At 37.4% G+C, this 12,473-nt stretch overlaps 1 protein-coding gene across 1 annotated transcript in view; it reads left to right on the forward strand.

The window, feature by feature from the left end:
- Positions 1-12,473, forward strand: part of LOC145766855 (uncharacterized) — a 59,359-nt gene that overhangs the window by 4,655 nt on the left and 42,231 nt on the right. Inside the window, exons 3-4 of the mRNA XM_082578557.1 lie at positions 155-349; positions 4,170-4,241. Of these exons, the coding sequence (XP_082434683.1) occupies positions 155-349; positions 4,170-4,241 (267 nt within the window). The remainder of the gene's footprint in view (positions 1-154; positions 350-4,169; positions 4,242-12,473) is intronic.

The following is a 12,473-nucleotide window of genomic DNA, read 5'->3' on the forward strand; positions in this document are numbered from 1 at the left end:
ATGTCAGTTATGAACAGCTTCAAATAGGATAGATGAAGGTGGAACAAGACTTGACAGTATCATGGAGAGTTTTCCAATTAGAATTTGATGAAAGTGATTTATAGTAACAAAGCATCAACCACTTTTCTCAATACTTTGTTTTATGTGTTTCAAGATACCCCAATGCCAAACCAAAAATCTGACAGCTTTAAAATGGCTACTTCTCGAGTTCCGAATCGAAGCACTTGAGGAATTTGACAAGGCTTTTAAACTACATGACCAGGAACTTGCAAAAAGTTTTCGAGAAAACTTGTTAAGCGATATCCAACGAAGATGTTTTACCTTTGAACTGGAAAATGCTTTACGATGGGTAATGGTATATTGTTTTCTTAAACAGTCTTTGAAAATTTGTATTTAAAAGCCAATTGTTTTCATCAAAGTAAGCTAAGTGATGTCATTCGAGATAAGCAACTTTCAGGCATTGTATCTTAATTATTATAGTGATGCTCATATCGTTTAACGCTAAACGGTAACGTCATAATTTTTAATAAAGCATTTCAGGCAAACGTCTTGTATGTATCCATCCATGCTTTTTTTGTCTTTCAAGAAAATTTGCAATCCAATGACAAGGTACATCAGACAGAAATGTTGCAACAGCTTAGTGGTAGACAAGATTGTATCCCGCTTTAAAAGATTTTGTATATGTGCAAAGACGCAACATTAATGGAATTACTCACAATGTTGCTGCTTAAACACGCGATTTCAGGTTGTTCTGCATCTTAAAACAAGTTTCTGGTATAATAAATGGAATGGGTATCCTCAAGAAAGGATTATAGCACCTTTACTGTATATATATTATATGCACAAACTTTAGTCAATAGACAAACTTACCAAGCGGTTTGTAGGCTATAAGCTGATGCTTTGTGTATATCATCACAACAAAATTCCCTTTTTGCTGTTGAAAAAAGCTTACAAATGTCTTCATCAGTCGACACAACCATTTTATATCAAATACCAAAAAACAAAAATAAAAGAAAAATCTTACAATGCTTTAAAATTTAAATGTTTTTTAAAAATTGTTACAATGACACTGGTCAACACAACTTGGTTGAATTGAAATTATTTAAAATTAATTTTAGCTAATTAGGGGGCGGTGATCCAGAATCTGGCATTCGTTTCACATCAGGTTTTTATGCTACAACTTATTTGTTTCTGAAAAAGTGTTAATTTTTTAGACTTTTTTGGTTTTTTTGTATCAATTCCTTGGAACCTATTTGAAAGAGTGTTGTTAAAAAACATTGTGTGCTCTGTGTAATGATATAGGCTAGATTTTTTTCGCCAATACCAGTACAAAAACTATACGACTGTACCGAGATACACACGTGCAAAACGAAATTAAATAGACAAAATATTTGTGTTTTGACACGAAAAAAACTCATCACAGATCCCAGACAGCTCAAAGTGAAACACAGCTATAGTTCCAGATAGCATGAAAATTTGTTATAACTTTCTGGAAGGAAAGTCTCCCAGGCCTCTTGCCACATTATATTGTTTTTCTGACCGCAATTTTTACATTGCACCAACGTTTCATGTACCGTAATGCAGTTTAATGCTCACATTGCATACCAGCTTATGGGAACTTGAAAGTTAATCATCTTGATATCTACACAAAGTTTAATGTTTTTGTCGTTTTTAGTTTTTTTTCTTTCTAGTTTTACAGAGTGTCCAATGAGTATTGACTAGGGACATTGGAATACCGGAACGACTCACTTTATTGATTTTTCTTGCGATATGGACAGCTGGAGGGTCACTGCAAAATTCAAAAATTGGCAGAACTTCAAAAAGCTTTCTTTGCTTTTACGCAAATTCATTCTCAATGAAATACTATATTTTGCTTGAAATTTTAGGTGCTAGAACATCAGCAGAACATTACTGCAGCAGTGTAAGGCTACATTCCGTTGCCACTGTAGCGTGAAGTTAACCGCTGCATCATCATGACTTGAATGGTAATAAATAAACATGATGTCACGTATTTCTATACATTTATTTTGACAATACACACTTTGTTCACACATGGACAGGTCCCATACTCTTCACCTGGATATGCGACATATGGCAGTATTCTTCAAGCTGTAGTTGCACCAAATTTTGCCATAACAATATAACCCACCAGTTATCCACCTTTTGAGTATGCAATCCCCAACTTCTACCATTCCTAGTATAGACCCATGCTGATGTCAATTATAGGTAGTAAACATTTTTGGCTTCTTTCCTAGGTATCAATAAAGAGTCTCCACTTTTCAGGTTCATATTTTAACACACCCATTGCAAGTAGGATCACTTCAAAGTTATGGCAATACACAAATGTAGCAGAAGTGAAGAACTGAAGAACTCCTTTTGCCTGTTTTGGTAAAAGGTAGTATTAGTTCCTGATTTAACAAGTTTCTTTCCATCTCGAAGCCAACAGCTCGTAAAAATGTTTGGATAAGCTCAAGTTGCAGTTAATCGTTTTGAATATGTTTGGCTATATCAGGGGTGTCCAACACGTGGCTCACGGGGCACATGTGGCCGCGAGAATGTTCTGAGTGGCCCGGGTGGTATGTTTTCGAAATGACTTATATTAGGAATTATCAGGAATTACATTATATTTGTAATATATTTTTAGATGAATCTGATTATGCACTATATCTGCAAAAAGACATACCAGACTAAAACAGCACAAACTCAACAACTGACACAGGAATGATTACGAGTAAATAACAAGGCAAAAAAACGATCACATGAGGAGTAGAGGATAATAAAATTCTGTGACATCAATTAGAACACGAACAAAAGGAAGAACGAGCCACAGGCAAATACTTGTTTATTTAACGGTGGATTATTACGCTTAATTAGGGGCGCCATGATCTTTGTCTGGTATTCCGATCTGCTTTGAGAGATGATTTTGAATTGTATAGCTTTGGTAGAGAGGTACTTTTTAAAAACCATAGACAGACAATCGATAACAACTTCATAACATTGAATTGCATAATTCAAAATTAATACAGAAATGAAATAGATACATAATTTCGAACGTTTTCGGTAAAACTTTCTGCCCTCTTCAGGAAAATATCTTAATTCATCTAAACAAATGATTTTGAATTGGTCGATCGAGACATTGTCAGTCCACGTTACACAAGAGGCGATGTGCTCTTTAATTGCACTTTTGGTTATTAAATTTGTGTTTAGGTACTCTCCTACCCTCGTCAATAAATGTTTGATTGACACACCAAAATATTGGTGCTTTTTAAACGTTTTCTATACAGATTAAATATCGCACAAAAATTTATTTTTTTAAAAGTTTAGCTAGATTTTTTGCAAGCCTGGTAGTCCAACATTTTCACCTGAAGTTGCCTACCCGTTTGCTCTTTCTTTGAACGTGGTCTATAAATCTAGTTGTTTACTTCACGCAAACCAGATGTACATTGCAAAAACAGTTAATTAGTTAGTAGCCTACTGTTTGTGCAGTGCATTCCACGCTTTGTCTTCGTTCCTCTGTTCTACCTAACTAAAAAAAAACAGTCAAAAATGCGTCTCCCAGGAGATGATCTTTAAATTTTGCCAAGTAACGTGACTTTAGCTCTGTAGTCGAAAATCCTCTTCTCTGGTTTTCCTGCAATCAAGAAATTAGCTCAAGCCCCATTGTTCCTGGAGTTCCATCTTTGGAATCTACTTTCGCAATAACAATTGCTGCTTAACCAAAGTTGAAAATTCTAAAAATACTGTATTCTCAACTATCAGCGTTGGCAATCGGTCAAGTCTGTGATTATCTATAATCATGGTATGTCGACATTTTAGGTACAAAGATGAACTCAAGGGAAGTTGTTTTATAGAAATTTAATCTTATACTTTTGTAGATTGCTTGTATTAACTTTAATTTATACATTGATTTGGTGTTTAACGTTTATTGAATTGCAATAGATTGAGTTTCACTTTTAACAGCTTATATTGAATTGTTCTAATGTAGCCTAAATTGTAGTCTGCAGCCCAGTATTATGCTAAAAAATGTTTTCTTCTGTTTAGTGCGATGACTCATTATATTTACTGTATACCTGTTATCCCAGTAATGACAGTAAAGTTTTTTGCTCTTAACTGTCTAAAATGCTGATTAGCAGGGCATTGAACTTTAATAAAATTTATGTTTTTTTTAGGGTCCGACAAAAATCAAAATCAGAGAAAAAGTGAGAGAAACAAAAATACGTTTTTCACTCGTCTTCGAAGAAGTAAGGGCATAATGATATTAATAATGTATGGCATAATGATGGCATAATGGCATAAAGGCAGCATAATGATAAACTTACTAATTCCTTGAACAATAAATAATAACAATAAGTGTGAGTATTTGAGAACAAAAATATTTTTTAATAAGTAATAGACCGACGTCTAGCACACTTGTCCGCAGTGAAAAACTAATTAGGCTTTTTGATAGAGAGGTTTTTATCTTGGAGAGAGTTGTGCTTTCCAAGCACCAGTTTGAACTCGGTTTTTGTCCGGAATATCCTCTTGAAAACCTAAGTTACCCGAATTCCACACAAGCATTTTCACCGTGACAAGGCGCCAAGTGCGTTGTGAGGGACTTAAGGTAATGTTATAGAATAGGTGTAGTACGTTTCCAACATTATAAACAACCGAAATCATAACGTAGAGGATAGTAGGGTAATTGTTTGTTGAAGTTTTACCTATTGTGTTGAAAGGGACTTTTTTATTCATACTCATAACAAGTTTAGCAGAAAAATAAATTAAGATTTCAGGATTTTGACTTTTGGAGACCCCATAAGTAGGGCCTAATTTCAGTCTATTTGCAGTTTTTAACATTATATTCTGCAGCCACAATCAATTCTACTGTATGTCTGTTGAATGGCAATGTTCTTAACGAGATAAGCATATAACAAATTAAAGAATGAAAACAAGATCAGCATCCTTTCGAGCTCATGCAGCTCCATACCTAATGAAAATTGCATGACTCTAAAACTCTTTGAGGCACATATACGAATAAAAATTACAAGAAAAAGAAGTTTATGAAGTTAACAATGCCTTAGGCATTTTCTTTCTAATCATAAAAAAAATATGAACTCAATTAATTTTTACTTTGTGAGTGGAGAATGGAGATGCATGTGCTCGAGAGATTGCTGATCTTTTTGTTTTCTTGTTAAACTTGTTAAACCTACTGTACATAAATCAGTTGGTATCCTTTGTGGATTCTTTTCTTGCTTCATAGGCCAATCCAACATATGTTTGTAGGTGCATTTTCCTATCTTTTTCTTATAGTAATTTAAAGCCATGGATGTGCATTAAATAAACACCATCTTTCTCCAGCTGTTTTATAATTTTCTCATTTTTTTGGAGACTGTGGAAATCAAACATGGAAATAAACAGTACGGTATAAGGAAAAGCCCTGCTAGTATATAGGAAAAAGTTAAAATGGTGGAAGGAGAGTTATTGTAAGCCAGACGATGTCTTGTTTGAAATTATAAAAGTCTTGAATAAGTGTAGTATACAACTAATCAGTGAGATTTGAAATCGCATCTATGATACCGGAAAACATTGCACACTTCGTATTTGTAACTATGGCATTAAAACCTAGAATCACGTCATGTTAACTCACAGAACAACATGTTTTATAAGTAACAAAAGTTTTCTCTTCGATTCATAATAAAAAATTAAACCAAAAACATCAAAAGCGCAGTTTGAATTTGTTGCATAAAAAAGGACTCAGGCATGGAACATTTACACTAACAATAATGATGGAGATTTGTATAAAAAATGTACAAGAATTTTGATCAATCATACTTTACGGAAACTTTCATTGATGTTCAAGTTTCCACACATACTGTAACAATTCGAAATATTAATCTTTACTAAAAACTTTAGAATTGTGCATAACGTCATTTGAGAAATCACTGAATAGCGAACATAACGATTTAAAACAAAAACGACAAGGCGTCAATTGTAGTTGGATACAATGTGTACCACCGTGTAATCGTAGAGATTGCTTGAAAAACATTTCCGCCACTAAACTAAGAGTCTGCACAATGTAATATGATTTTGAGAAATTAAAAGTTTTATGCGAAGAAATGTAGTTACTTTACTATAATAGGCATTCATTTCTTGGTACAAATTCAAATACCCTAGGACACAAACTTTTCTAATGACTAGACTTAAGTACGTATAAAAAAAAAAAAAAAATTATTTTCATTGGGTATGTGGTTGCAAATCTGTAGACTCATTGAAATCATTTTACTCAAAACAGCATAACAGAATTGTTGATTCCGAATCAGTTTTGTGTTTTTAAAATGCCATTATCGGTTGAATTATTCCACCTTTTAATTGACTTTGAAAATAAAGCTGTTATTGAAGTGCTTGTTGAAGCACACAACTCGAGATTTAAGCACATTTTTAATTTGCTTGATCTTGCTGTTTCTTCGTTCACAAAAGGCTGCTGAGTACTGAGTGTAGTAGTAGCTAACGTAGCTAACTGAGCTATCTATAATGGATCTTATTAATAAAACTAAATTAAATGCTACTAAAAACAGGCTTATGGAGTAAGACGCAATAGTTATAACGACACAATTGGATTTGGTATATTGGTACTTTTGTACTTTTTTTTATAAATTCTAGAAACGTTCTGAGAGCGAGATTTTCATAAGTCCAGAAAAAGCGGAAGAAAGCATTGAAGAAGCTATAAACTTTTTCATACAACAAACAGAAAACTTTGACAGTGAAGTTGTTGAACCATTCTTTGAACCACTAAAGCACTCTCTACATCAAACTTGCTCTCGTCTTAGAAACCAAGAAAGATTCCAGACAGTAAGATGCTTCGTTTTCCATTTGTATTTATGTAATATCTAAAGCCTACTGCAGTAAACATATTATTTTTACGTATATTTTTGTTTGTATCCTGATGAATTTCTTAATGCTGCTAAGGTAGATTGTTGTTTATAAATAGTACAATATCAAGTATAGCTACTGTACGAAGCACTAAAACCCTTTTAGTGGGATCATCAGAAGGTTTTTATTCAAATTTCCATCAAGGTTATGTGACTGTGCCATATTTTAAACTGATTTCACGTTTCAGTATTAAGCACGTTATAACTTTCGCGTTTTACGAACCTTCTGATGATCCCAATTAAAGTGAAACAGCCTACGGAAGGTTCCAAGTAAGTAGTAGCTATACCTAATGCATTCGCTCTGCTTGGCTCTGCTTGGCCAAATGGTACTCGAGCAGACGAAACAATATCATTTAAGCTGCAATATATGTTCCTACAACATTGAAAAAGATTTTTAACAAACATAAATACGTTTTATCCTACATTTGCAAACTTTATCGTACAATCCTTGAAACATAGACAGACAAAACAATGTAACCTTAGCGGGAATGTTACCAATCATTAACCTTAACATGTTTTATTACACAAAGATATAATATATTTAAAAAATCAACTCAAACGCTTTCGACACGTACGTTTGTTCTCTTCAGGAATTACATAAATCGGCAATATACAATATACATAGGCTAACATGAAAATTATAAGATAAATCTGACTATGCATCATAACTGTAGTGACACTCTGGACTAAAAATGCAAACTGAACAAGTGATACAAGAATGATTACGAGTAACTTATACGGCTGGTAACAGATCACATTAGGTGTAAAATGCAGGCATGTGACAAACAATTAGAACACACACACAAAAGGAACGATGAGCCACATGGTTCAACAAAGAAAACTCTCTACCACAGCATTTTAATCCTTAAAACATATTATTACAAACTAAGATATAATTATAATTCAAATATAATTTCAGCTGTGAATCACTGTTCGTATTTGCAAATTTAAAGCAGTTTACTGCATTTATTTGTGATACTATGAACGGCCGTAATTAGATCTTGTTTTTGGATTTTACACATATGCAAAACTAGTAGAATTGAATTTCAAAAGAATTGAATTTCAAAAAAACAACTGAAGCTTAACCCTATATTGTCCTGGTTGGTGCTGAATCAGCACCAAGTACTTCAAACTTGCTCTCGCTGCTTAACTACTGGCTTTAAAAATCCGGAATTTTTTGGCATTGCGTAAATATTATCAAACTTTATTATCTATAAATTTAGCCACCCAATGTTTGATACTTTTTATGCAAACATCTGCATTTTGAAATGCAATTGCTAAAATGTTACTAAATTGCATTTTTTTTGGAAAACATTGCGTTTTTCTTTATTGCTGATATGAAGCAAAACTCTTGGCAAGTTCTGTCTGCGAATGAAACCACACAAACCACAAAAATGTTTCCATTTTTTTGGACCCGGACCCTCTACCTCCCGCCTTCCTGATACATTGATATATATTCTTTGATTATAATTCATGAAAATTCAAACCAATTTTATAATTTTTTTAAAATAATAATAAAAAAATTTACTGCAACATTTAAACTATTGGGAATGCACATGCCGCCATGTCCTTCGCACTTCTGGCCTCTTAGACGCTACTCTACTGGTTATAACTATGTCCCTTTATGTTGTCATCTAGAAATACTACCGTACTTTTATTATACTAAAGCACAAATAATTATATTAAGGAATCGATTCAATCTATTCCTAACAATGACGATTTTGAAACGTCTGACCAGTCAACAAGTGATGAACCAAACCAAAAACTTGCTACAATAGATCCGGAACATGCCAAGGAATTCCAAACAACCACACAAGAAGACGATATCATTCAAACGGCTTCGCTAATTCAGAGCACACGAAAAGAGGTAAAATAACTTTGGTTCGATAAAGACACACGAGGCTGGGAGAAAATTTCTAGCTCATTCTCACAGAGCGAATTCAACTTAATAATAAAGCTACAAACACAAAACGTCAACTTTTGGTCGTGAATTCCGTCCTCCCAAGGTGGTTTGGTTTGTGTTGGCAATAAGAAACTTTTTGGTAAGGAAACCAAAACAATTCCAATCGGCTTGACAGAATTTCTACCACTTGCGCGGTTTACTTGAATGATTTGTGTCTTGAGCGGTTGACTTGGAAGATTGGTGTCTTGAGCGGTTGACATGGAAGATTGGTGTCTTGAGCGGTTGACTTGGAAGATTGGTGTCTTGAGCGGTTGACTTGGAAGATTGGTGTCTTGAGCGGTTGACTTGGAAGATTGGTGTCTTGAGCGGTTGACTTGAAAGATTGGTGTCTTGAGCGGTTGACTTGAAAGATTGGTGTCTTGAGCGGTGGACTTGGAAGATCGGTGTCTTGAGCGGTTGACTTGAAAGATTGGTGTCTTGAGCGGTTGACTTGGAAGATTGGTGTCTTGAGCGGTTGACTTGGAAGATTGGTGTCTTGAGCGGTTGACTTGAAAGATTGGTGTCTTGAGCGGTTGACTTGAAAGATTGGTGTCTTGAGCGGTTGACTTGGATGATTGTTGTCTTGAGCAGTAGACTTGAAAGATCGGTGTCTTGAGCGGTTGACTTAGAAGATTGGTGTCTTCTTCTCTCGTGTTGTCGCTATATGTCAGAGCATCCGTTGGTTAGCCACAGCCTGGTGTCGTCGTCTATAGAAACTAGGCCTTCCACACCATGAGGTGGTCTATATAGCCGGCAATCCTTGATAATGTGGGCTGCCGTCTGCATTTCACCACACTCACAAGCAGCACTCTCTGCTAAGCCCCAGCGCAGCATGTCTGCACCATAGCGTCCAACACCAGTGAGCAAACGGTTACGCCTTGATGAGGCAAGTCTAGAGAGGCCATGGCCCAGCTGGTTCTCGGGCGGGGATCTGAATACTTGGCGAAGTGGGGATGTGCTGCTTGACCATTGTTCACTCCACGCCGCGTGGCACCACCGTTAGCTAGGGCTTCCACCAGAGGCTGTCAGAAGGTCTTGTGCAGCGCGTACAAATGGCTTTCTTGATTTTAGCCGCTGCTTTGGTGAACATCTCAGCGTGGTTGCGTGTAGCAGATGGCCGGGGTTTAGGGCCTTACGGCTCAGGGAAGAAACAGCACGTTGGCGCCGTAGTGCAGCTGGCTCAATGTTTGCAAGGACAGGCAAACAGTCAGTTGGAGTTGGGAGGAGGTAACCCGTGACAGTTCGCAGGCAGTTGTTGATTGGCACATCGACAAGGTCAGTATGGGCGTTGCTGCACCAAGTAGCAGCACAGTATTCAGAAGGGGCGTAGACTAAGGCTAAACCACTTGTTCTAAGCACTGAGGGGCTAGCACCCCACCCTGTACCAGCAAGACGTTTCAAGAGAGCAGAGCGAGCTGTCACTTTTCCGCGTTAGTGTTCTAGGTGTTTGCGGTATGTAAGAGACCGATCAAGTGGAACCCCAAGGTATGTGGGTGTGGCTTCAAAAGGTAGTGTCCGGCCGTTATTTTGGATGCTAATTTCCCTGTTTTAGTCTCTACTACATAGGTGGAAGGCAGAAGTCGCAGTCTTCGCTTCACTCAACTTGAAGCGCCATTGGTGCAGATAGGAAGATAGAATGTCTATATCCTTAGTCAAGGTGTTCTGCACTGTTTCCAATTTGCGGTGAGAATAAAGAATAGCCAGGTCATCTGCGTATGCGTATTTATTAGAGGAAGTATTTGGAAGGTCATAAATGTAGATGTTGAACAACATTGGGGAGAGAACAGATCCCTGCGGAACTCCATTTCTTAAATGCCTCTGTCGGCTTTTCTTTCCGTCGCTGGTTTTGAAGATGAAGCTGCGGTTGGAGATGAGTTCGACAATAAACTTAACCATGTGTCTATCTGGGATTATCTGCAGCAGTTTGTAAGTGAGGCCCCTGTGCCAAACCGTATCATATGCCGCAGTAAGGTCGAGGAAGACCGCTCCCGACTTCAAGTTGGCCTCAAACCCATCTTCGATGTTTTGTGTGAGCAAGGTTACTTGGTCGACTGTTGATATTCCTTTCCTAAACCCCGCCTGTTCTTGTGGGAGTTTGGGGTCAATAACGGGTTCCATTCGTCGGTGTAAGACGCGCTCCAGTAGTTTGAATGGCACGCACAATAGGGAGATGGGGCGATAGCTCTTTGGGTCAATTACCGGTTTGTTTGGTTTTGGGACTGCAACAATCAATGCTTTTCGCCAGAGTTTAGGAATCTTTAAGGTTCGCATGCAATGAGAATAAAAATTTCGTAGCCAATTAATTGTTTCCTTTCCTAAGTTTTGTATGAATTCGGGATGAATCAGGTCTGGACCTGGAGCCTTCCCTGCTTTCAGTAACTTTTGGCTTCAGTCATTTCTTGGGTCGAAAAGTCTTCGGTTAGTTCGTTGTTATTGCGTGTCATCCTTTCACATTTCTGATGTGAGGCTTGAGATTCTACGTTGAAATTTGCGGTTTGTATTTTGTTAGTGTCGTCCATTTTCCACAACCTGCGATGCAATGGCATTAGGAGTTACAGGGCATTTCAAACAAGTTCTGGAACTTCTTCCAGTCAGGCGATTGACCGTGTTCCATGCTTTACGACTGGATAGGGTAAAGTCTATAGCTTCGACTGTCTCAATCCATCGCTCCTGACGTTTGGTGTTGAGGTGCTGCATCAGGCTTTCATACCTTTCTTGGAAGTCTTCAGGTGTCTCGGAGTCATTCAGGTCTTCGTACATACTTTGACACGTTTCGTCCCAGCATGGTATGTATTCCTTGCGTTGGCCACGAGGAATTGCCTGCTTTGCTGCATGGCGAAGCAAATCTGTGAAGGCTGTATAGGAGATATTGACATCTGCATTATTGGGTGGGGGTAGAGTATGAACTAGTTTACCCGTGATTTCAGAGAATTGCTTCCATCTAGCCTTCCTAAAGTTCTATCGTCGGACTGGGTTGGTTGGTGGCGGTTGCACAATAGATGCAGGAAAGATTATAGAGGGTCTATGCTGAGATCTGGGAAATTTTCCTATGATTTTATGATCTGGGATGGATTCGCCTTGGAGTACCGTACTCCTGCAAAAGCAAGATCAGGATTGGTACCTGTGTTCCATCGTCCGGATAGAAAACTATCTGGATCTCGAGGATTATATAAAAGGGAAAGATCGTTTTTAGAAGCCCATTCATTTAAAGTTTCACCATCAGTATTGTTGTTGCAATAACCCCAATCAGTGTGACGGCAATTAAAATCTCCTGCATATATGCAGGGTGCAGAAAATGATGGTAATGATGTCTGAAGAAGTCTACTTGGATGAGGTTTGTAGACATTTACAACAGTCGTATCCTGTATTCGTACTGCGATCCATTCAAGATCACCGTTTGCTGTGGAAGTTGCCTCTAGTATCCAGTGAAGGTCTTTTTTAACGAATGTTTCTATTCCATGCTTGTTGGTGAGGGTGCAGGCAGCAAGATCGAAGTGTGGGATCTCAAGCTTCTTCGGGGTCAAGCAATGGGTTTCCTGGATGATGATCACCGCTGCATCGTTGTTGTGGGCAAGCTGTGTGCTGATGTCTAGTTTAGCGTTGGTGATGCCTTCAACATTTAGTTG

Source organism: Aplidium turbinatum, chromosome 3 (genome assembly GCF_918807975.1).
Source record: "Aplidium turbinatum chromosome 3, kaAplTurb1.1, whole genome shotgun sequence".
Lineage (NCBI taxonomy): Eukaryota > Metazoa > Chordata > Ascidiacea > Aplousobranchia > Polyclinidae > Aplidium > Aplidium turbinatum.